Here is a 26,708-nt window from a genome sequence, read left to right on the forward strand (position 1 = left end):
AATAATCGAGGCAGAAGAGAGGACTTTGCTTATTCACAACGTCTTTGTCAGCTATGTCACAAATGTTCCATTGAGGACGAAGTCATGTTCTATATATCTGCCCGTTTAAGGCATCATTAAGACAAAAGAATATTCCTGCTAGATTTCATATCAAGTGCTAATACCTTAATCAATCTCTTAAACAATAAAAATGACTGTATACTCAGAAATATAGCTAAATATGTGAAGGAAACTCTATTACTACATACACAAACTTAACATTATAACTAAGTATTGGTTCAATGTAATTGCCTCGAGAATGTGTTACTGTATTTATACATCTGAAATGCACATGGGCCTATGGCCCGTCCTACATTAATAAAACATAATTACTATTACATTTGTACTGAATACCCACGTTGTGGGCAGGAGGTCTCAATTATTTGAGACATTAACTGTGTGTTTTTTACATGGATCTAGTTTTTCCCTGCTGATATCCGCGTAGACATAAATCAATAAAGCATATCAGACGGATTAAATCAATCTGATATCGACCCCCACCCCTACATCAAATAAACAAACACGCTCAAGTCCTTATCAATAAATTAAACGCAAATGCCTTTTCAACACGTTTCATTATACACCATTGTCCTGTGCGAAGTCAAATCTCCAGAGGACATGTGAGATTTTCAGCACTTATCTGAACTTATATAATGATTCAGTTGTTTGTCGTACTTTTCAAACATTTGATTAAGATTTTGCTTTATCAATGTTTCGAGTGCTCCTTGTTTGCACAAACTGGGCAATTATAAATCCAACTTATCGCATTGTAAGTAAAAGGTGTACTGCACACGACAGCAGCAATCCTTGGCGGTTGGATTGTGTTAAATACAGCATGTGGATACATGTTATGTTGAAATTCTTTTGGCCAAGCAACATTTGCTGATTACACGTTAAATTTTGTACCCAAATATATAAAAAGACGCATTCCTTTGTTGGGTGTTAGGACAAGTCATGGAACTGGTAGTGACACAGTATTTAGCACTTCGCGGATCACGGGAATTCGATTCTCTACAATGTTTCAATATTATGTCTCCACGAGGCCGATGCATGAACATTTAAAACACACCTGTAAGTCATTCTAAAGTCTTCGAACGGACAGTTTGTTGTACACTTGTTCTTATTTTGACTATCCAGTCAATGATTTCAGGATTTGTGGGGGTGGGAGTGGAAACGGGTGGATTCACACCACAAAATTGATATTTGAGAACATTTAATACTCAACCTCGGCTTTCGAGGACACATGTCAACTGTAGGTGTCTATCTGTGTGTCATCTGTTTATCTGTGTGTCGGAGTTCAATATGTATCAGGTGTCTATATGTATCAGGTGTCTATATGTGTCAGGTGTCTATCTTTGTGTCAGGTGTCTATCTGTGTGTCAGGTGTCCATATCAGTTAGTATCTGTTTGGCTCTAGTGTCGTTATGTGTGGGCCTAATGTATGTCTGTATAGGTCTAGCATCTACCTGTTTGGATCTGATCTCTTTATGTGTGGGCCTAGCGTATGTCTGTATAGGTCTAGCATCTACCTGTTTGGGCCTAGTGTATTAATGTATGGGCCTAGTGTCTGTCTGTACAGGTCTAGCATCTACCTGTTTGGATCTGATCTCTTTATGTATGAGCCTAGTGTATGTCTGTATAGGTCTAGCATCTACCTGTTTGGATCTGATCTCTTTATGTATGGGCCTAGTGTATGTCTGTATAGGTCTAGCATCTACCTGTTTGGGCCTAGTGTCTTTATGTATGGGCCTAGTGTATGTCTGTATAGGTCTAGCATCTACCTGTTTGGGCCTAGTGTATTAATGTATGGGCCTAGTGTCTCTCTGTATAGGTCTAGCATCTACCTGTTTGGGCCTAGTGTCTTTATGTATGGGCCTAATGTATGTCTGTATAGGTCTAGCATCTACCTGTTTGGATCTGATCTCTTTATGTATGGGCCTAGTGTATGTCAGTATTGGTCTAGCATCTACCTGTTTGGGCCTAGTGTCTTTATGTATGGGCATAGTGTATGTCTGTATAGGTCTAGCATCTACTTGTTTGCGCCTAGTGTCTTTATGTATGGGCCTAGTGTATGTCTGTATAGGTCTAGCATCTACCTGTTTGGGCCTAGTGTATTAATGTATGGGCCTAGTGTCTCTCTGTATAGGTCTAGCATCTACCTGTTTGGGCCTAGTGTCTTTATGTATGGGCCTAATGTATGTATGTATAGGTCTAGCATCTACCTGTTTGGATCTGATCTCTTTATGTATGGTCCTAGTGTATGTCTGTATAGGTTTTGCATCTACCTGTTTGGATCTGATCTCTTTATGTGTGGACCTAGTGTATGTCTGTATAGGTCTAGCATCTACCTGTTTGGGCCTAGTGTATTTATGTATGGGCCTAATGTATGTATGTATAAGTCAAGCATCTACCTTTTTGGGCCTAGTGTATTTATGTATGGGCCTAATGTATGTCCGTATAAGTCAAGCATCTACCTGTTTGGGCCTAGTGTCTTTATGTATGGGCCTAATGTATGTCTGTATAGGTCTAGCATCTACATGTCTGGATCTAATCTCTTTATGTATGGGCCTAATGTATGTCTGTATAGGTCTAGCATCTTCCTCGTTTGGTCTAGTCTTTATGTTTGGATTTTATGTATTTCTGCATGGGTCTAATGTCTTGTCTGTTTAGGTCTTATGTATATATATATATATTGGTCTAATGTCTTATCTGTATAGGTCTTATGTATATATATATATATATTGGTCTAATGTCTTATCTGTATAGGGCTTATGTATATATATATATATATTGGTCTAATGTCTTATCTGTATAGGTCTTATGTATATATATATATATATATATATATTGGTCTAATGTCTTATCTGTATAGGTCTTATGTATATATTAATATTGGTCTAATGTCTTATCTGTATAGGTCTAATGTCTATATGTATGGGTCTTGTGTCTATCTTTATTTGTCTCGTGTCTATAGTGATGGATCCATTGTCTTTGGACGTTGGTCTCATGTCTAACTGCATGTATTGCATGTTTCTAGTGCCTTTCTGGGAACATTCAGGCTTCGTGTGTCTCTGAAGGTCTCTGAAGGGGTCTTGTTTGAATTCTCTCTCTCTCTCTCTCTCTCTCTCTCTCTCTCTCTCTCTCTCTCTCTCTCTCTCTCTCTCTCTCGCTCCCTTACTGTCCGTTTTAAGGAAAGGAACTACAGGGAAAAACACGAGATACTGTCCTGTGCAGACGGTTACCAATCTAATATACAGCCGCTACGGAAGAAACTAATGATTTATATGACGATAAAGATTGTTATCATGTAAGCGGCAACATTTTTTATATCAGCTCCAGTTAACTTAAAAACAGTTCTTGAAACGAATATCCAAATCCAAATGAAAAGGGGTGTTTGATGGCTTTCCTACACTATCATGGACAAGGAATCTTATGAATTGTATCATTGGCATTAGAAACTTCAGCTATGTTGGACTCAAGTAGATCTCTAGCGAATGAAATCTTTGATACTAATTGTTTCTTAATTAATGTAATAGGCACATACATCTCACCCCCTTCTGCAGAATGGAACGAACCAAGGCGCAGTGTATAAATTAGGCCCGAAGGAGGCCTGTTTTCTAAAGGGACCAGGCAAGGTTGAAGAAGACTGGCGACAAGAGTAAGGTATTTCGACATTTTAATTTTTAGACCGAACATTGTAAATTGTTTTGTATTAAAAAACTGGTCTAGTAATAATGTAAGCCTTTAACTAGGTGAATATTAAACACGGTTCTGAACTTGTCTATGGACTTGACCTTTGAAAGTAATAAAAGACCCAGTTATTACTCATTAACGTTTGTATTTCCAAAAGGTCATGCCAAATGGTTCTCATCGTAATAAACTTTCATTAGACAAAAGATCATGCAGTCACACGCACGCACATATACGCAGACAAACACGCGCACACGCACAAATACGCAGAAACACACAGACAAACACACAGGCAAACACACACACACACACACACACACACACACACACACACACACACACACACACACACACACACACTCATTCGTTCTCATACATACTCCCAGTTGTAATTTATACCTTTGTTACAGGCTGCCAACTCTAATCACAGAATGAGAACTATAATTCCCCTCTTGGTGCTGCTAGTCGCAGTGTTCCAGACCATCGGTGGTAAGTTCACTGACCACGACATGCAGTAGTAATATTTTAGACCACCCAGACCATCGGTGGTTCACTGACCGCGAGAGAGACAGACAGACAGACAGACAGACACAGACAGAGAGAGAGAGAGACAGAGACAGAAAGAGACAGAGAGAGAGGGAGAGAGTGAGGCATAGAGACAGAGAGAGGGAGAGAAAGACACAGAGAGAGAAACAGAGAGAGACAGAGACAGAGAGAGTGAGACATAGAGACAGAGAGAGTGAGAGAGAGACACACACAGAGAGAAACAGAGAGAGAGACAGAGACAGAGAGAGTGAGACCGAGAGAGAGAGAGAGAGAGAGAGAGAGAGAGAGAGAGAGAGAGAGAGAGAGAGAGAGAGAGAGAGAGAACTAGTCAGTATGATGAACACGGGTGACAGGCGCCGCAATTCGCTGTGCGGAGTTGCTCCGCTAAGGCGTGACAAAAACCTATGGGGCATTTAACGTACCTGTATTTCTGACCTGTCATTACTTATTCTCCGTTTTAAGGAACAAATACTACTGATCCGACAGACAGTCCACTGGGAGGTAACTCGGCAGACGCATCACCAGGAGTTAGTTCGACAGGCGATCCAGGTTCAGGAAATGTAAGCATTGACGTACTTACTGACCAGGATAATGGCATTAACCAAAATCCTTGACACAAACAAGGAAGGACTTTCTCTATATCCACAAAAATATTTTTTGAGACAAGTGGAATTATTACCACGTAGATTCTCCCTGCTCAAAAGATTCGCTTGAATTTTCTGTCTCAGAAAAGAACCAAGTTTAGTTATGTTAAGACATTTGATTTTGCAACTTTGTATACCACTAACTCACAAGTTACTGTACCATTGGACAATGGTGGTTATGTCTCTGTTTATGATGCTGACCGTATACCACAAGATGAGGGTGGTCAGTTTTGTGTACTTGAGACTGACCGTACGTCACTAGTTTGTGCTGGTCAGTTTTTTGTTCATGAAACAGACCGTACACCACTAGACTGCAGTGGTCAGTTTTCTGTTCATGAGACTGACTGTATACCACTAGATGATGGTGGTCAGTTGTCTGTACATGAGACTGACCGTATACAACTAGATGATGGTGGCCAGTTGTCTGTACATGAGACTGACCGTACACCACTAGATTGCAGTGGTCAGTTTTCTGTTCATGAGACTGACCGTATACCACTAGGTGAGGGTGGTCAGTTGTCTGTACATGAGACTAACTGTATACAACTAGATTGCAGTTGTCAGTTTTCTGTTCATGAGACTGACCCTATACCACTAGATTGCAGTGGTCAGTTGTATGTACATGAGACTGACCGTATACCTCAAGATGGGGTGGTCAGTTGTCTGTACATGAGACTGACCGTATACCACTAGATGAGGGTGGTCAGTTGTCTGTACATGAGACTAACTGTATACAACTAGATTGCAGTTGTCAGTTTTCTGTTCATGAGACTGACCGTACACCACTAGATTGCAGTGGTCAGTTGTCTGTACATGAGACTGACCGTATACCTCAAGATGGGGTGGTCAGTTGTCTGTACATGAGACTGACCTTATACCACTAGATGAGGGTGGTCAGTTGTCTGTACATGATACTGACCGTATACCACTAGTTGATGGTGGTCAGTGGTCGGTACATGAGACTGACCGTATACCACTAGATGATGGTGGTCAGTTGTCTGTACATGAAACTGACCGTATACTTCTAGTTGAGGGTGGTCAGTTTTCTGTTCATGTGACTGACCGTATACCACAAGATGAGGGTGGTCAGTTGTCTGTACTTGAGACTGACCGTACGTCACTAGTTTGTGCTGGTCAGTTTTTTGTTCATGAAACAGACCGTACACCACTAGACTGCAGTTGTCAGTTTTTTGTTCATGAAACAGACCGTACACCACTAGATTGTAGTGGTCTGTTTTCTGTTCATGAGACTGACCGTATTCCACTAGATTGCAGTGGTCAGTTGTCTGTACATGAGACTAACTGTATACCACTAGATTGCAGTGGTCAGTTTTCTGTTCATGAGACTGACCGTATACCACTAGATTGTAGTGGTCTGTTTTCTGTTCATGAGACTGACCGTATACAACTAGATGAGGGTGGTCAGTTGTCTGTACATGAGAATAACTGTATACAACTAGATTGCAGTGGTCAGTTGTCTGTACATGAGACTGACCGTATACCTCAAGATGGGGTGGTCAGTTGTCAGTACATGAGACTGACCGTATACCACTAGATTGCAGTGGTCAGTTGTCTGTACATGAGACTAACTGTATACAACTAGATTGCAGTGGTCAGTTTTCTGTTCAAGAGACTGACGTATACCACTAGATTGCAGTGGCCAGTTGTCTGTACATGAGACTGACCGTATACCTCAAGATGGGGTGGTCAGTTGTCAGTACATGAGACTGACCGTATACCACTAGATGATGGTGGCCAGTTGTCTGTACATGAGACTGACCGTACACCACTAGATGAGGGTGGTCAGTTGTCTGTACATGATACTGACTGTATACCAATAGATGATGGTGGCCAGTTGTCTGTACATGAGACTGACCGTATACCACTAGATGCGGGTGGTCAGTTGTCTGTACATAAGACTAACTGTATACAACTAGATTGCAGTGGTCAGTTTTCTGTTCAAGAGACTGACGTATACCACTAGATTGCAGTGGCCAGTTGTCTGTACATGAGACTGACCGTATACCTCAAGATGGGGTGGTCAGTTTTCTGTACATGATACTGACCGTATACCAATAGATTAGGGTGGTCAGTTGTCTGTACATGAGACTAACTGTATACAACTAGATTGCAGTTGTCAGTTTTCTGTTCATGAGACTGACCGTACACCATTAGATTGCAGTGGTCAGTTGTCTGTACATGAGACTGACCTTATACCACTAGATGAGGGTGGTCAGTTGTCTGTACATGATACTGACTGTATACCACTAGTTGATGGTGGTCAGTGGTCGGTACATGAGACTGACCGTATACCACTAGATGATGGTGGTCAGTTGTCTGTACATGAAACTGACCGTATACTTCTAGTTGAGGGTGGTCAGTTTTCTGTTCATGTGACTGACCGTATACCACAAGATGAGGGTGGTCAGTTGTCTGTACTTGAGACTGACCGTACGTCACTAGTTTGTGCTGGTCAGTTTTTTGTTCATGAAACAGACCGTACACCACTAGACTGCAGTTGTCAGTTTTTTGTTCATGAAACAGACCGTACACCACTAGATTGTAGTGGTCTGTTTTCTGTTCATGAGACTGACCGTATTCCACTAGATGAGGGTAGTCAGTTGTCTGTACATGAGACTAACTGTATACCACTAGATTGCAGTGGTCAGTTTTCTGTTCAAAAGACTGACCGTATACCACTAGATTGTAGTGGTCTGTTTTCTGTTCATGAGACTGACCGTATACAACTAGATGAGGGTGGTCAGTTGTCTGTACATGAGACTAACTGTATACAACTAGATTGCAGTGGTCAGTTGTCTGTACATGAGACTGACCGTATACCTCAAGATGGGGTGGTCAGTTGTCTGTACATGAGACTGACCGTATACCACTAGATTGCAGTGGTCAGTTGTCTGTACATGAGACTGACCGTATACCACTAGATGCGGGTGGTCAGTTGTCTGTACATAAGACTAACTGTATACAACTAGATTGCAGTGGTCAGTTTTCTGTTCAAGAGACTGACGTATACCACTAGATTGCAGTGGCCAGTTGTCTGTACATGAGACTGACCGTATACCTCAAGATGGGGTGGTCAGTTGTCTGTACATGAGACTGACCGTATACCACTAGATGATGGTGGCCAGTTGTTTGTACATGAGACTGACCGTACACCACTAGATGAGGGTGGTCAGTTGTCTGTACATGATACTGACTGTATACCAATAGATGATGGTGGCCAGTTGTCTGTACATGAGACTGACCGTATACCACTAGATGAGGGTGGTCAGTTGTCTGTACATGAGACTGACCGTACACCATTAGATTGCAGTGGTCAGTTGTCTGTACATGAGACTGACCTTATACCACTAGATGAGGGTGGTCAGTTGTCTGTACATGATACTGACTGTATACCACTAGTTGATGGTGGTCAGTGGTCGGTACATGAGACTGACCGTATACCACTAGATGATGGTGGTCAGTTGTCTGTACATGAAACTGACCGTATACTTCTAGTTGAGGGTGGTCAGTTTTCTGTTCATGTGACTGACCGTATACCACAAGATGAGGGTGGTCAGTTGTCTGTACTTGAGACTGACCGTACGTCACTAGTTTGTGCTGGTCAGTTTTTTGTTCATGAAACAGACCGTACACCACTAGACTGCAGTTGTCTGTTTTCTGTTCATGAGACTGACCGTATTCCACTAGATGAGGGTAGTCAGTTGTCTGTACATGAGACTAACTGTATACCACTAGATTGCAGTGGTCAGTTTTCTGTTCAAGAGACTGACCGTATACCACTAGATTGTAGTGGTCTGTTTTCTGTTCATGAGACTGACCGTATACAACTAGATGAGGGTGGTCAGTTGTCTGTACATGAGACTAACTGTATACAACTAGATTGCAGTGGTCAGTTGTCTGTACATGAGACTGACCGTATACCTCAAGATGGGGTGGTCAGTTGTCTGTACATGAGACTGACCGTATACCACTAGATTGCAGTGGTCAGTTGTCTGTACATGAGACTGACCGTATACCACTAGATGCGGGTGGTCAGTTGTCTGTACATAAGACTAACTGTATACAACTAGATTGCAGTGGTCAGTTTTCTGTTCAAGAGACTGACGTATACCACTAGATTGCAGTGGCCAGTTGTCTGTACATGAGACTGACCGTATACCTCAAGATGGGGTGGTCAGTTGTCTGTACATGAGACTGACCGTATACCACTAGATGATGGTGGCCAGTTGTTTGTACATGAGACTGACCGTACACCACTAGATGAGGGTGGTCAGTTGTCTGTACATGATACTGACTGTATACCAATAGATGATGGTGGCCAGTTGTCTGTACATGAGACTGACCGTATACCACTAGATGAGGGTGGTCAGTTGTCTGTACATGAGACTGACCGTACACCACTAGATTGCAGTGGTCAGTTTTCTGTTCATGAGACTGACCCTATACCACTAGATGAGGTGGTCAGTTGTCTGTACATGAGACTAATTGTATACAACTAGATTGCAGTTGTCAGTTTTCTGTTCATGAGACTGACCCTATACCACTAGATTGCAGTGGTCAGTTGTCTGTACATGAGACTGACCGTATACCTCAAGATGGGGTGGTCAGTTGTCTGTACATGAGACTGACCGTATACCACTAGATGAGGGTGGTCAGTTGTCTGTACATGATACTGACCGTATACCACTAGTTGATGGTGGTCAGTGGTCGGTACATGAGACTGACCGTATACCACTAGATGATGGTGGTCAGTTGTCTGTACATGAAACTGACCGTATACTTCTAGTTGAAGGTGGTCAGTTTTCTGTTCATGTGACTGACCGTATACCACAAGATGAGGGTGGTCAGTTGTCTGTACTTGAGACTGACCGTACGTCACTAGTTTGTGCTGGTCAGTTTTTTGTTCATGAAACAGACCGTACACCACTAGACTGCAGTTGTCAGTTTTTTGTTCATGAAACAGACCGTACACCACTAGATTGTAGTGGTCTGTTTTCTGTTCATGAGACTGACCGTATACAACTAGATGAGGGTGGTCAGTTGTCTGTACATGAGACTAACTGTATACCATTAGATTGCAGTGGTCAGTTTTCTGTTCATGAGACTGACCGTATACCACTAGATTGTAGTGGTCTGTTTTCTGTTCATGAGACTGACCGTATACAACTAGATGAGGGTGGTCAGTTGTCTGTACATGAGACTAACTGTATACAACTAGATTGCAGTGGTCAGTTGTCTGTACATGAGACTGACCGTATACCTCAAGATGGGGTGGTCAGTTGTCTGTACATGAGACTGACCGTATACCACTAGATTGCAGTGGTCAGTTGTCTGTACATGAGACTGACCGTATACCACTGTGTGATGTGGTCAGTTCTCTTTATATGATACTGACCGTACATCACAATCCACAATAGGGTGGTGGTCAGCTGACACGTACATGACGCTGAACTATAGGTTAGCACTTAACATCACTACAAGCTAGGACGTAAATATAACTATAAGCTAGCGATGAAATATCACTTAGGCCAGCACTTAAACATCACTGCAAGCTGACACTTAAATACCATCATCATTTGTTTCAGAACACTGCCAGCGCTGTGACGTCATCGACCTTCGGGACAGTTCTCTCCGTTGTGGGCGTGGCCACCGTTAGACAAGTGCTCTAAACCGTCCTCCTGACCAACGTCAACTGTCCAAGGAGAATACGTATGACAAAATAATATAGTATCGGACAAGAATACATTTCATATCCACACTGAAATTTCTAAAGGACTTCACCAGCTTGTGTTTCTTGTTTACACTTTCTGATCCCAACTCTTAGAAATGTAACTGTTCGAAAGTTTTTATGTCGTTGAAATATTGAATTTAGTTTTGGTTAAAGAGGTATTTTCCTTGTGACATCAGCCCTGGCAAATTGACGTCAAACTGTCTCCATTTTCTACCTATTTCCATACCTTCCTGTTCTAAATTGTACATGATTAAGAATTCCAACGAAGCCATTGCTACTTGTCTCCCCACTAAGACAAACTACCACGTGTTTTGTACAGTGAGGTTATAAGTAGCCGTTCTGTGGCAATGACTTGGGTTCGCGTGATCACATGGTGTAATGTAGGGATTGACAGATTGTAGTTTATGATTCAACCGTTGTATCCGACATTATTTTGCAATAAAACAGTTTCCGATCTGTAATATATTAAAAAAATGTGTTTGTTTGGTAATACCTGTGAGTGAGTGGGTTTTACACATTGTACCCATGTGGGGAATCGAATCCTGGTCTTAGAGCGAACGCTTTAACCACAAGGCTACCCCACCGCTTCTTCTACACATTTATAGACGAAGAAGACCCACACAACACTGGGCTTTCCCCCTACACCGAACCGAGACGCCATGATACAACTGAAATTCTGTCATATTTAGCAGCAGTGTGAAACCCAAGCTACGCACTAATATAGGAGGAGAAGACGATCTTAGACCAGCCTTGTGAAATACACTGCCATGAGAATGGTGCTTACAAACCACGGATCGAAGTTAGAGTGGATCCTGTCGTGGTCAAGGGACACACCTCTGTGTAGCGAAGACCTTACATTTCGACATTCACTTAACCTGACTACAGAGTGTATGCGTGGTGTGAGCGTAGAATACATTTAGAAGCTGATCAGTAGCGAGTTTGTAGTCTTCAGAAAGTGAGTGAACTATGTTGTTTGGCGCTTTGGACAATATTATAGTTATATCACGGCGGGTCAGCATAATGTGGGAGGAAAGCTCAAAGCCATGCAGGTCTCGGGCGTGTACAACTTCAGTGAAACCCATGCTCATGGGTATGATGCTGGCAGTTTTTTATTAACTAATAGAAACAAAGACAATCGTTTATATATTTTCTTGATAGATGACACCTTAAAGGTTATCCCATAGCTACCCATAATATTCATGACTAGAAGTGACCCTCGAAGATCCGGGGTAGAATAGGTCTTCAGCAAACCCATGCTCGCCGTAAAAGGCGACTTACATGATCGGGTGGTCAGGCTCGCTGACTTGGTTGATGCATGTCATCGTATCCAAATTTGTGGATCGAATGCTCATGTTGTCGATCACCGGATTGTCTGCTCCAGACTCGATTTTTTTTTCAGACCGGCGTCATATAGCAGGAATATTGCTGAGTGCGGCGTTAAACAAAAAACAAACAAACATGACTAAAAGTAATTATGAGTTGCATTAGATGTACAGCCAGTAGCGAGTGTGTTCACCTTGTGCATTGGTGGAGACCTGGCGCCTTCACCTAGGTGAGCTACCAATGTGAATAAATCGTTCGCTCGTCACGTCGAAGGCTCGGGTTCGATTCCCAATATGAGTACTATGTGTGAAGCCCATTTCTGGTGTCCCCCGCCGTGATATTGGGCCGCAGTGAGCAAGCGGTCAAAAACGCCAGGCTAGCAAGCGCCAGGTGCTGAGATCGAATCCCGCTTGTGGCCGGGTTGTTATTTAGCCTTGGGACCAACAATGTTTACATGTCTTAACAGTGTTGTCCCTATTGCGCAGTACATACATGCACTCAAAAGAACCCACTCGTCCGATGGTAGATGATCATATGGCGGAAACACGAACACATACTTACACTCGAAACACAAGTGTCAAAACGTGTGGCGTCACCCTGCGCAAGTAACTAGTTTACATGCGCCTCTGCTCACCCACCAGGGAATGGGTACCCGATATGTGAGGTGGATGGGTTGTATACTCCCCAGGGAGTTGAGATTATTTGATTACTGGAATTCAAAAGGATCCACTAGTCATGGAACAAATAAAACCGCATTTTAGCATTTCATGTGTTAAGACCCTAAACGTGTTTAGATGGAACACACCAAACATGTCTTGAATGTGTTTACATTCTCAACACATTTTTACGCTGTTGTTTAAGTAGTGAATTATACCAATTTAACAAGTGATATTTACTAATCTTCAGCATCTTCGTGCAATCTGCCAGGCAGGATAGTACATTCGCTGTTGTCTGCACCACTGGAGACGTTGATGCCATCCCCATTGGCCGTCTTTATAACATTAGTCATATGGGTACGGTACAGAAGACAATATGTCAGTTGTATGGGTACAGAGGTGAGGTGAAATTGGGTTTAACGTCGCGTCCAAGATTATTGCACTTATATAGCGACGTGCATGTACGTGTGTGTGGCTGCTTGTACTACTCCGGACTGATGCCGATTTATAGTGCTAGCCCATTGAGATACCATGCCGCAGTTTAACATGAATTAACCTCACTCAGACACAGTATACTGACTCCGAGCCGATCAGTCCTTGTTTTAGCCTCTTAATGCCGAGCGCCAGACAAGGTAACAACAATACCATCTTTTAACGTCTTTTGGTATTACGCGAACCCCGGACCTTCCGCTCTCCGGGCAGACGCTTTACCACTAGACCACGGAGGCGGTATGTATGGGTACAGAATATATATATTAAATAATACCAACAGAAGGATGATACTATAACACTATGATGGACAAAGAATGCCGAACACATGATGAGGAATCCAATAAAAAGGATTAGGATATAATAGGTGGGTTATTGCTCAATGAGTTTCTAGTAGGCGAATGTGGACTGCATTCTCTTAGTGAAGTCATGGAGGTTGTTGTAGATGATTTGGATGTTGTATCAGTTGATGTTGTGATTGGGGCTGTTGCTGTTTTGTGCTTTTTGATTCTGGTGAGGTTTAACGTCGAGTCCAAGATTATTTTCACTTATATAGCACGTGCATGCATGTTTGTGGCTGCATGTACTTGTCCGGACTGATGCCGATTTATCTTGCTAGCCCACTGAGATACCATGCCGCAGTTTAACATGATTACCCCACTCAGACGCAGTATACTGAGTGCGAGCCGACCAGTCCATGTTTTAGTCCCTAAATGCCGATGAGCTTATAAAATTTCTTATTTGCAAGAACTTAATTTCGTACAGATACAAATTTCATTCTTAGAAAACAAATTTCCACATAAACAATATTTTACAATGAATCACCATTTCGATAGAGATGAAAGATGCTTTGGTGCGGAGGCTACTTCGAAACTTTGTTCACAGTTACGGGACAGGGTCATATAAAAACTGTCTCAATGTTTACGCCATTAGATTCATCAGGGTTGACATCATATCATCGTCACAATGGTGATAAATCAGCTTACGGTAACTACTTTTACTCTTCTAAACCAAATAGTGTGTCGAGATCAGTTATATTTGTACATTTATGTATCTGCATAAAAAAATCAATAATATGTATTGAGGCGAGCCCTACTAAAAAATAGCTGACAATAGCGGTCACTACTGCAACGTCTGAAAGGTCATTCTCAAGTCTTAGGATACGGAAAACACGCCTTAGAAGTACCATGACCCAGCAACGTCTCAATAACATCAAGCTCTTGCATATTCACAAAGAGGATACGGACAATTCCAAGCCATTTGAACCTGCAGACCAGAGACGTGGTACCTTCTTTGGTGGCTTTGTAGAGAAACTGTCGGAACTAACCCATACTGCGATGAGTGAGTGAGTGAGTATGGTTTTACGCCGCTTTAAGCAATATTCCAGAAATATCACGGCGGGGGACACCAGAAATGGGCTTCACACATTGTACCCATGTCGGGAATAGAACCCGGGTCTTCAGCGTGACGAGCGAACGCTTTAACCACTAGGCTACCCGACCTCTCCACATAGTGCGATGAAGCAAAGCGTGTGAATCATGAAGAAAATATTTTGATTACAGCTAAAACACAACTTAACAGACGCTACTAATTGTTTAACTTTTAAAAGAAAGATGCAGTTATACGGAACAACCTGCACACAGCTAAGTCAATACTATTCTTCAGTTAGTGATCATATGGACTGGGTTGGACTCTTTATTTCTTTAACACACTATTGAAACCTGTTTTCTCACAACCATATAGTTGATTGGAAAGTTTTGTATTTTGATGCCATCACCAAACTTCATATCCTGCCTAAGATATGAAATATTAGAGGTGCAGAACGCTGCTCACTATTCACAACTGTTTACCTTTATAACTGGCTAGAGAGACATAAATCTTCTGGAACATACGTTGTCGTTTGTGTATAACTTTGAATCTCTAAACTATTGTTGCAAAATAGCTGTCCATACGTATTTGAAATCTACCTAAATTAGACGATTTGTTCCATAAGACAATACAATTATAGCTGTTACGTATTTTCCCCACACACACCCTGACAGTAAACAAGAGATGTGCCCCAATCCGCGGTCACAAATATTTTTATCCCCCCCCCCCCCCCCCCGTCCTCAACACTTGTTGACAATTATATTCACTTGATTTATTTGCTTGGGAATTTCCCGAAAAATCGTTTATCTGTATGGTTGACATGTAACCAAGAGACAAAAGAATGTCGGGGTAAAATATCGATTGACCCGGATTTGTGGTCTTGTGGTAGTGACCCAGTGGAAAATGGACATACTGGGTTACAATTCATATATGTTGGTTGTAAGAGGCGTCTTGAATCATGTGCAATAGGTGCTAGCTCGATGACCTGGTTGGTAGCATTTCATCGTACCACGATTGATCGTTGCTCATGATATCAATCATTCGACTATTTACAAGCCACCCGAATAAACTAGAAATAAACACAAAATCATGACGTGTTTTGAGATGGTGGATGTTCTGCACATTGTATTTGGTCATTTTGTTGCCATTTTAGACAACCTACATGTACAAAACACCAATTTACCAAATATTTTACAAAAATATTAGAATAATTGCTCTAAATAAATTCTATGTCTTCTTAAATTAAGGCTCTCTCTATTAACTGTTCGCTACGATTCGGGGCTAAATAATAATTGTATTTGTTATTGGACATGACATTGAATTAAACTTTATGGGTTTTACTCCTGCTACGTGGTAGCATCAAAACACACTCAACTAACTCCTTCAAACGATGTTTGCTGGAACCTAAAGAAGAATTTAACTTCATGACAAATAACAATTTAATCAACGAGCTTCCTCATTTCCACATATTTTGCAGACTACGATAGTCATGGAAAGTGCATAACTTGTTGGCTGGTTGGTTTGTTGTTTAACGCCGCACTCAGCAATATTACAGCTATATGACGGCGGTCTGTAAATAATCGAGTCTGGGCCAGACAATCCAGTGATTAATATCATGAGCATCGATCCACGCATTTGTGATCGATGACATGGATGGACCAAGTCAACCAGTCTGACCCCCCTGATCCCGTTAGTCGCCTTTTACGACAAGCATAGTCGCCTTTTACGGCAAGCATCGGTTGCTGAAGACCTATTTTACCCCGGAATCTTCACGGGTCGCATACCTTGTACCCAGACGTATTTAAACACGAAATCATCCACGTAATATAAGGAGGCACAAAACGGAAACTTTCTTCTTGATCAATTAAACATTAACCCTCACCAGTGCCGGGCATTGTTAGCCATGCGGTCTAAAACCTGCGTCCAAGAATCGTGCGTTCGAATCCAAGATGCGCCCTGCCTACGAATTTTATGGGTTTCATATATAGTGTTGAAAGCGGCATGGTACACAGTTCACTCTCTATAAGCAAGTACCGGTGCGTCAATTGCTTATACTCTTTGGGTTATACATCGTAAAAGAAGGTTCAAACTGATATTTGGATATAGGCTGAATGTATATTAAAATATTGTTTTGTGAAAAGATCATCAATCAAGTTTCATCTGTGGATAGATACTCATTGTTTTGTTATCATGTTTCCATGGGAGCGGTAAACATACCCGATATCAAGCTTTACAGTGGACAATGACAGTCGGACGAACCGCACTCACGAGAAAGGGGTGTCGAATACAAATATTCAGATTTGAAAGGAAGTTGGACGACTCGAGGAAGTCAAATAATACTAACAAAATCAAATACCAGAGTAGACCGACGGGATGTGGTGGTATGTAGATGGCCTACACGCTGACTCATACAAACGGTATACTTATTGACAAAAATCCCCCATTTTAATAAATGAAACAGCCCAAGCACCAGTTAAAGGACGGACCTCCCCCTCCAAGTGTTGAAAAGGGGAAGATCGGAGGACGAGCACAGAGGACAATTAGTTACACAGGTATGTCGTGATTGAACATTAACATTAACATTATTGTTGGTTAAAACGAATTACTGTCAGCGTTAGGGAGAAACATTTAGTTTGCAAAGATATATGGTAAAGGTATTGTGAATGGATTTATTTGCTTTGAAACATCAGACATAACCTTGTAGATCTTTATGACAAATTATGCTTTATATGATCTGGAAAATGTATTTACCATTAATGACGAGTTGAATCTAAATTCGTTGTTTTGTTTTTACAGGATTCTTCTTTCAATTAAGAACTGACAATGCGAGTCATGATTCCGATGTTGGTGCTGATAGTCGGTGTCTTGGTGTTGAGGACAGGTGCAGATCCATCTTCAGGTGAGGGCGCATTCGTGACCAACTCGTGTTATTCCGGGACAAGCCGAATAGCGACTCGTGCCTCTCATTCGTGACCAACTCGTGTTATTCCGGGACAAGCCGAATAGCGACTCGTGCCCCTCTCCTAGCCATTTTTGCGGCCGGGTTCCGTCTTAGCGCAAACGGGCATACCTAAAACAATTGTCAACTCGTTGCGCAATGGTTCACACCAGTCTTTGGTATATTTTTAGATGCAAGACATATGTAAAAACAAAAAAATATTTCTGAGGGATTCTTTGACGAAGAACTTGAAATCATACGCGCATTCTGATTGGTTTGTCGTATTCTCGCACATAACATTCATCGATAGGGGGATGAGTCTTCTTGCAGGTTCTCGAAACGGGCGAGTGATGACGAATGTCGTGCCTTTCTCGGAGCCATTTATGCGACTGGGTTCCGTCTAAGCGCAAACGGGCATCGCTAAAACAATTGTCAACTCGTTGCGTAATGATTCGCATATATTTCCTCCATATATCACATATATTCCTGATGCTACTGAAAACACTTTGGGTATTACATTATTATACAGTATAGTTGAACACATTTAACTGTATGTTGGGTATATTTTTAAATGCATACATATGCTAAATCTAAAATTATTCATGAGGGATTATTTGACCGAAGTACTTGAAGTCATACGCGCATTCTGATTGGTTTGTCGTATTTTCGCACATAACCTTCATCGATGAGGGACGAGTCTTCTTGTAGGTTACGGAAAGGGGCGAGTGGTGACGAATGGTGAGGACGGTGTGAAGTACGCCATTATCATTATTCTGTCAACTGGTTGTCATTGTCAAAAAAAATGAACTCACTGCCAAGTTTACCAATTTAACATCACGACAAGCATCTATGGAAGAGAAACTTTATTTTGAAGAATGGAATAGTATCTCGTGAGTGAGTCATAGCACCTTGACTACATGATGTGTTTATGTTATCAACCACTGGTTGCCTGGGCCGAGACTCGATTATGTGCTGGCCGTTGTGGTGTAGGTGGAATATTGTTGATTGTGGAGTAAACAACATACTGTTGAATATACAAGTAATTAAACATAATTTTACATTAAAAATCTAGAAATTTAGAAATCTAGCTTGCTGTACAAAATGCGTACCTAAAGCGAGAGGTGGCACGGGTGGCCCAGTCGTCTAAGGCGCCGCGTGGGTTCGAATCCCGGTTCGCCCCGAATATGTTTCTAGGTTTTTCAGCACCATACCCGTGCTCGTGGGTTATACCGAAGTGGTAAACGTCTGAGACCTGCATCACTTCGGGCTTTCCTCCCACATTAAGCTGACACGCCGCGATATAACTGTAATACGGTTAAAGCGGCGTTAAACCCAACTCACTCACTCACTCACCTAAAGCGAGATCGTGCATTGCACCCTTGACTTCAAATGTAAAACCTTCGAAAATTTGACTGAAGAGTGAGTGAATAAAGTTTTACGTCGCTTGTAGCAATACCCAAGCAATATCACGGCGGGGGACACCAGAAATAAGTTTCACATTTTGTACCCATATCGGCCCTTTCGGCATTCGTGACCAACTCGTGTTATTCCGGGACAAGCTACGGAAAGGGGCGCTTGGGGACAAAGGGACCTTTTGGGTGACGAGTTGACGCTTTAACCATAAGGCTCAGTCACCCCACCTCTTTGACAATAGGGGAGACAACTCACAGTTGTAACTGCATTCTAACTGTGTTAACTTGTACTTCAGATCGTGACCGGACGTCGCACAAATTATGACGCCGTTAAAATGATCGCAATGTTATTATGACCGACGTACTTTTGACATCTCTCTGGGGTGAGTGAGTGAGTTGGGTATAACGCCGTTTTTAACAGTATTCCAGTCATAGCATGGCGTGTCAGCTTAATGTTGAAGGAAAGCCCGAAGTGATGCAGGTCTCAGACGTTTACCACTTCGGTGAAACGAGCACGGGTATGGTGCTGGCAAACCTAGAAACATAATCGGGGCGAACCGGGATTCGAACCCAGAATCACAGGTTTATGGCGAACCCAAGGGACGCAACTCTGCACAGCGAATCGCGGCGCCTAAGACTACTGGGCCACCCGTGCCCCCACATCTCTCTGGAGCTAAATGGGCGTTGGGCAGGCTTGCGCTACATCTCTCCGGAGCTAAATGGGCGTTGGGCAGGCTTGCGCTACAGCTCTCTGGAGCTAAATTGGCGTTGGGCAGGCTTGCGCTACATCTCTCCGGAGATAAATGGGCGTTGGGCAGGCTTGCGCTACAGCTCTCTGGAGCTAAATGGGCGTTGGGCAGGCTTGCGCTACATCTCTCCGGAGATAAATGGGCGTTGGGCAGACTTGCGCTACATCTCTCCGGAGCTTAATGGGCGTTGGGCAGGCTTGCGCTACATCTCTCCGGAGCTAAATGGGCGTTGGGCAGGCTTGCGCTACATCTCTCCGGAGCTAAATGGGCGTTGGGCAGGCTTGCGCTACATCTCGACTGACTGATTGAGCAGAATCTATTGCCCGATTTCGTGGTTCACACTATTGACCACCTGTTTATTTGTTTGAGGATCGCAGTTTCCAGATAAGCAGATTTTCATGATATGAATTTCTTCTGTTGCAGCGCCATCAGCAGCAGCAGCAGCATCATCAGTAAGTATATAACAAGAGCATGTATAAGAGGAAACATGCTGATATTGATATTCAGTGGGAGCTGTATCGCACATCTTAACAGGGTTCCAATATAATAATAATATAATATAATTGAGCGGATATGTTTATTGATGTTTTTTTCTTTTCGATAATGGCTTTAGTTAAGAACAAACGTTTATAAGCACATCACAAAAAATATATGAAACTTTTCGTTATACTTTGTAAACATTCATTTAAGATGAGGCTCTAATTCGCACTTAGCCTTGAGAAAAACGTGCATTTGACGTTTGCCATAGATACATGGATGGGTTGGTTGGTTGGTTGGCCGCACTCAGCAATATTACGGCTATATGACAGCGGTCTGTCAATAATCGAGTCTGGACCAGACAACCCAGTGATTGACATAATGAGCATCGATCTACGCAATTGGAATCGATGAAATGCATCAACCAAGTCAGCGAGCCTGACCACCCGATCCCGTTAGTCGCCTTTTACGACAAACATAGTCACCTTTTACGGCAAGGATGGGTTGCTGAAGACCAATTCTACCCCGGATCTTCACGGGTCACATGGATGGGAGTGTCCCTGGGAACACAAGAGCCATGCCGCCGTTGGTGCCGTCTGAAGAGTGTGGTCACACGTTGTGTCTTATACTGATAGTTTCGTCGTATGCGATCATTATGACTGCTTCGGACCAAAAACAGATAATACATAAAATCTTGCCCCCGTTTGGTGTCGAATGCCTCATCCCTTGTCGATACAAGTGGAAAATGTCACAGCCAAAACAGTATATAAATAGATAATCTCACCCGTGTGTCTTTTCATATATCAGCGAGTGTTAATATAATTGATATCAAAAGATACGAGGGTGAGATTTTATTTATCATCCAATATCATTTTTAAATCGAAATACAAAAAAAAATTATTTAGTGATGTTATATAGCGATATCTACACTGTAGATATCGCGTGGGTGAGATCAAGCGATATCGCCTGTGGGAACCAGTTTTGGATGATAATACAACTATAGTGGACGATGAAATGAATGCTTTATCTAAGCAGCACGTTATAGGACACTATAAGGCAAACTGGAACTCAACTAAATATGAGCTTTACAAATAACACAAAGCATAAACCATGTCCTACCCGTTTAATCAATATAGGTACATGCCTCTGTACGTTCGTCATGGGTGAATGGATGTGAGGGTCGCGGGAAAGACTATATCCCAAGTATCCTTTGCAAATGTGAGTGAGTGACTATGGTTTTACGCCGCTTTTAGCTTTTAGCAATATGCCAGCAATATCACGGCGGGGGACACCACAAATGGGCTTCACACATGTCGGGAATCGAACCCGGGTCTTCGGCGTGACGAGCGAACGTTTTAACCACTAGGCTACCCGACCGCCCCTCCTTTGTAAAAGACAACTGAAGAGAGCGGTCATGCTCTGTGACTGGGCTGATCACATGTCTGCGCATGCTGATGGTGTGGGCCGTTGCTCATGATATCAGTCACTTGTTTTGTCAAGTCCAGACTCGTTTATGTAGAAGCTGCCGTGATGTAGCTGGACTATTGCTGACTGCGGCGATAAACAACATGAATACCATCGGCTTCACACGTACTGGGTGTGTGCACTGTGACTTTACATGTAGTTTTGCAGATATATGTGTAAATGTTGAAAGCTGTCCCTAACGCAATCTTTTCTTTTCTTCAGGGAGCTCCCAAAACAGGACCGTCTGTGAGTGTACAGCCTATGTTTGTTTCAAGTTGGTTTGTTTAGATGCTGCCTAAAAAGAAAACTATTTGTTAAATAAAAACCTTTACTGGGCATGACATGAATGCAATTTTTCGTTTAGGGAACGTTAAACATATTAGTTAGACATGACACATTAGTGAGTGAGTGAGTGATAAGAGATCTTCAATAACAACATCCCTGTGTAACTGATTGTCCTCTATGCTTGACCTTCTATCTTCCCCTTTTTGACGCTTGGACGGGACGTACGTCATTTATATGTGTTACTTGGCCTGTTGAAAATGTCAATAAGTATAAAAGTTTGCATTAGTCACTGTCCAGAGCATTTACGTAACATCAGATCTTTTCAGAAAGCTTGTTTGCTTGTATTATAGTGAAGCATAGTAAGTGGTGTTGCAGATATATGTGTCAATTTTGAAAGCTATCCCTCACTCAATCTTTTCTTTCTTTCAGGGAGCTCCAAAAACTGGACCGTCTGTAAGTGTATAGCCGATGTTTGCTTCCAGTTGCTTTGTTTAGATGCTACATACATGCTTAATGAACATTTTGACTTGGCATGAAATAAATGCGATATTTAGTTTTGGGGTACGTAATACATGATAGTTAAGACATGACACATTAGTGGATGAGTGAGTTTGATGTTTGACGCCACTTTGGACATTAGACAACTGTGATCAATATTTGTGATTAATCCATAATATGGCAGAATTTACCCCTGAACGTTTACAAAGTAAATTGTCGAGGATGCTTCATTGATAGTTGTAGTTCCAGCCTCTGAGCCCATGTGGGTGTAGGCATAGTAAATGGTGTTGCAGATATATGTGTAAATTTGGAAAGCTGTCCCTAACTCAATCTTTTTGTTTCCTTCAGGGAGCTCCCAAAACAGGACCGTCTGTGAGTGTATACCGATGTTTGCTTCCATTTGCTTTGTTTAGATGCTGCCTAAAAAAAACCTATTTGTTACCTAAAACCTTAAAAGAAAACTATTTGTTACATAAAAGCGTTGACTGGGCATCACATGAATGCAATTTTTCGTTTTGGGAAAGTTATACATACTAGTTAACCATGACACATTAGTGAGTGACTGAGTGAGTATGGTTTTACGCCGTTTTAAGCAATATTCCAGCAATAACACGGCGGTGAGCACCAGAAATGGGCTTCACACATTGTACCCACGTCGGGAATCGAACCCGGGCCTCTGGCATGACGAGCGAACGCTTTAACCACTAGGCTACTCGACCGCCCCGACACATTAGTTGATGAATGAATGATAAGAGATCTTCAATAACAACATCCCTGTGTAACTGATTGTCCTCTATGTTCGTCCTTCTAGCTCCCCCTTTTTGACGCTTGGACGGGACGTACGTCCTTTATATATGGTGTTTGGCCTGTTTATTTTTTTGAAAATGGCAATAAGTATTAAAGTTTGCATGACTCAGGGCCCAGAGCATCTACGTACCATCAGATCTTGCCGGTCTTTTCAGAAAGCTTGTATGCTTGTATTATAGTGAAGCATAGTAAGTGGTGTTGCAGATATATGTGTCAATTTTGAAAGCTATCCCTCACTCAATCTTTTCTTTCCTTCAGGGAGCCCCCAAAACTGGACCGTCTGTAAGTGTATCGCGGATGTTTGCTTCCAGTTGCTTTGTTTAGATGCTACCTACATGCTACATGAAAACTATTCTTTGAATAAGAACTTTGACTGGGCTTGAAATAAAAGCGATATTTTATTTTTGGGTACGTAAAACATAATAGTTAAGACATAACACGTTAGTGGATGAGTGAGTGATAAGTGATGTTTAATAACAACATACCTGTGCATGCCTAGTAGCATTAAAGTGAAGCATAGTAAGTGGTTTTGCAGATATATGTGTCAAGTTTGAAAGCTGTCCCTAACTGAATCGTTTTTGTCCTTCAGGGAGCTCCAAAAACAGGACCGTCTGTAAGTGTATACCGATGTTTGCTTCCAGTTGCTTTGTTTAGATGCTACCTTCATGCTAAAAGAAAACTATTTGTTAACTATAACCTTTGACTGGGCATGACATAAAAGTGATATTTCATGGGGTACGCCATACATGATAGTTAAGACATAACATTAGTGGAGGAGTGAGTTTTGTGTTCGATGCCACTTTGGACATTAGCGTCTAGACAAATAAGACAACTGTGATCAATATTTGTGATGAATCCCTAATGTGGCAGAATTTACACCTGAACGTTTACAAAGTTAATTGTCGAGGATGCTTCATCGATAGTTGTACTTCCGTTCTCTGACCCCATGCGGGTGTAGGGATAGTCAGTTGTGTTGCAGATATATGTGTAAATTTGGAAAGCTATTCCTAACTCAATCTTTTCTTTCCTTCAGGGAGCTCCAAAAGCAGCACCATACAACGTAAGTACATATTCAGAATGTTCCAAAGTCGCCCTCCATTCCGTCGAGATGGTGTAACATTTCATACTCATATAGAAACTACTGACCAAACTTTCATGAACAGTATTTTGTACTATGATGAATGTGAGGATGGATTAACAGTGAGCAGGTGGATGGGTAGATGATGGACTGGTGGGGATGGGCAGATGGATGGCTAAGGGTTTGGAAGGATGGATGATGGATGATTGTGTATTAATGGATGGGCGGGTAGAGGGGTGAATAGATAGGGGTGGAGGGATGGGTGGGAAGATGGATGGCTACGGGCTTGGAAGGATGGATGATGGATGATTGTGTATAAATGGATGGGCGGGTAGAGGGATGAATAGATAGTGGGGAGGGATGGGTGCAAAGATGGATGGCTACGGGGTTGGAAGGATGGATGATGGATGATTGAGTATTAATGGATGGGCGGGTAGAGGGATGAATCGATAGGGGAGGGATGGATGGGCACATGGATGTAATGAAGATGGATGAGAGGAAGGATGAGTGGATGGACGGATGGGTGATTGATTGACTGCTGGATGAATAGATGGATAGTGTATAAATGGATGGGCGGGTCGAGGGATGGATGAGAGGATGGATGTATGGATGACGGATGAGATGAATGGCGTATTGATGAAAGATTGACAGCATATAAATGAATGGGCGGGTGGGGGATGGATGGAAAGATGGAAAGATGGGTGTATGGATGATGGATGGGATAAAGGATGAATGGACGGGTGATGAATGGACTGATGGATGAATAGATGGATAGTGTATTAATGCATGAGCGGGTGAAAGTATGGCTAGGAGGATGGGTGTATGGATTATGGATTGATAGCGTGGATCACCGGATAGAGGGATAGATGGGATGATTGATATATAGATGATGGATGGGATGAAGGATGAATGGATGGACGGATGGGTGATGGATGGACTGATGGATGAACAGATTGATAGTGTATTATAATGGATCACCGGATAGAGGGATAGATGGAATTATGGGTGTATGGATGGTTGATGGGAGGATGGGTGTATGGATGATGGATGGACGGATGGGTGATGATGGATGGACAAATGGGTGATGAATGGACAGATTGATGTATAGATGATGGATGGACGGATGGATGATGGGTGGACTGATTGATGTATAGATGATGGATGGACGGATGGGTGATGGATGGACTGATGGATGTATAGATGATTGATAGACGGATGGGTGATGGATGGACTGATGGATGAACAGTTGGAAAGTGTATTAATGGATGGGCGGATGGAGGGATGAGTGGATGGGTGATGGATGGACTGATGGATGTATAGATGATGGAAGGACGGATGGGTGATGGATGGACTGATGGATGTATAGATAATGGATGGACGGATGGGTGATGGATGGACTGATGGATGAACAGTTGGAAAGTGTATTAATGGATGGGCAGGTGGAGGGATGGGTGGGATGATGGGTGTATGGATGATGGGTGGACTGATGGATAAATGGATGGGCGGATGGAGGGATGAGTGGATGGGTGATGGATGGACTGATGGGTGTATAGATGATGGATGGACGGATGGAGGGATGAGTGGATGGGTGTATAGATGTTGGATGGGATAATGGGAGTATGGATGACGGATGGACCGATGGATGAATGGATGGGTGGAAGGAGGGATGAGTGGATGGGTGATGGATGGACTGATGGATGAATAGATGGATAGTGGATTAATGGATGGGCGGATGAAAGTATGGATAGGAGGATGGCTGATGGATGGGAGGATGGGTGTATGGCTGATGGATGGGAGGATGGGTGTATGGATGATGGATGGGAGGATGGGTGTACGGATGATCGATGGACTGATGGACGAATGGAAGTGCAGATGGAGGGATGTGTGGATGAGTTCACAGGGGTACTAATGTCACCTGCTTTTGACATAGGTAGGGTGGTGTCTTCTTATAGATTAACACAAAATATAGACAATTAGAATTTGAAATAAAAACAAAGTGAAATTACTAGGAAAACAATAATGTATTAAATATATTAAACGTTTCAGGGCACTGCCAGCGCTGTGACGTCATCGACCTTCGGGATAGTTCTGTCCGTTGTGGGCGTGGCCACCGTTAGACAAGTGCTCTAGACCGTCCTCCTGACCAACGTCACCTGTCTAAGGAGAATACTTATCACACTAAAGGGAACGTCAGAATTGTATAAATATATTATAAAGTGACATTTCACCACCTAGAACTTCTTATTTACACAGTTACTCTCAGAACAATAACGTGTCTTTGTTCATATCTTTAAAATATTCATTTTCTTTGAGGATTTAATTTGGGTAGTATTTCCCTAGTGACATAAACCCTGGCAAATTGACGTCAAACTGTCTCCATTTTCTACCTATTTCCATACCTTCCTATTCTAAATTGTACATGATTAAGAATTCCAACGAAGCCTTTGCTACTCACTAAGACAAACTACCACGTGTTTTGTACAGTGAGGTTAT

General features: G+C 42.3%; 1 protein-coding gene across 1 annotated transcript; it reads left to right on the plus strand.

Annotated features, from left to right (window-relative positions):
* Nucleotides 1-16,959: 16,959 nt before the first annotated feature.
* On the plus strand, nucleotides 16,960-26,473 carry LOC139473168 (uncharacterized). The gene is made up of 9 exons (XM_071255684.1): nucleotides 16,960-17,059; nucleotides 17,304-17,406; nucleotides 20,030-20,058; nucleotides 21,770-21,793; nucleotides 22,262-22,285; nucleotides 22,679-22,702; nucleotides 23,727-23,750; nucleotides 24,171-24,197; nucleotides 26,262-26,473. The coding sequence occupies exons 1-9, from the start codon at nucleotides 16,960-16,962 to the stop codon at nucleotides 26,330-26,332; spliced, it is 426 nt and encodes a 141-aa protein (XP_071111785.1). The 3' UTR covers nucleotides 26,333-26,473.
* The last annotated feature ends 235 nt before the right edge of the window (nucleotides 26,474-26,708 follow it).

Source organism: Haliotis cracherodii, unplaced genomic scaffold (assembly GCF_022045235.1).
Source record: "Haliotis cracherodii isolate W230 unplaced genomic scaffold, xgHalCrac1.p SCAF_27, whole genome shotgun sequence".
Taxonomy (NCBI): domain Eukaryota; kingdom Metazoa; phylum Mollusca; class Gastropoda; order Lepetellida; family Haliotidae; genus Haliotis; species Haliotis cracherodii.

Excerpts from the sequence above, each read along its gene's own strand:
- LOC139473168 (XM_071255684.1), top strand. The coding sequence starts at position 16,960 with ATGAAACAGCCCAAGCACCAGTTAAAGGACGGACCTCCCCCTCCAAGT. Across the intron at positions 17,060-17,303 it reads GAGGACAATTAGTTACACAG|GATTCTTCTTTCAATTAAGA; the intron begins GTATGTCGTGAT and ends TTGTTTTTACAG. Across the intron at positions 23,751-24,170 it reads CTCCAAAAACAGGACCGTCT|GGAGCTCCAAAAGCAGCACC; the intron begins GTAAGTGTATAC and ends TCTTTCCTTCAG.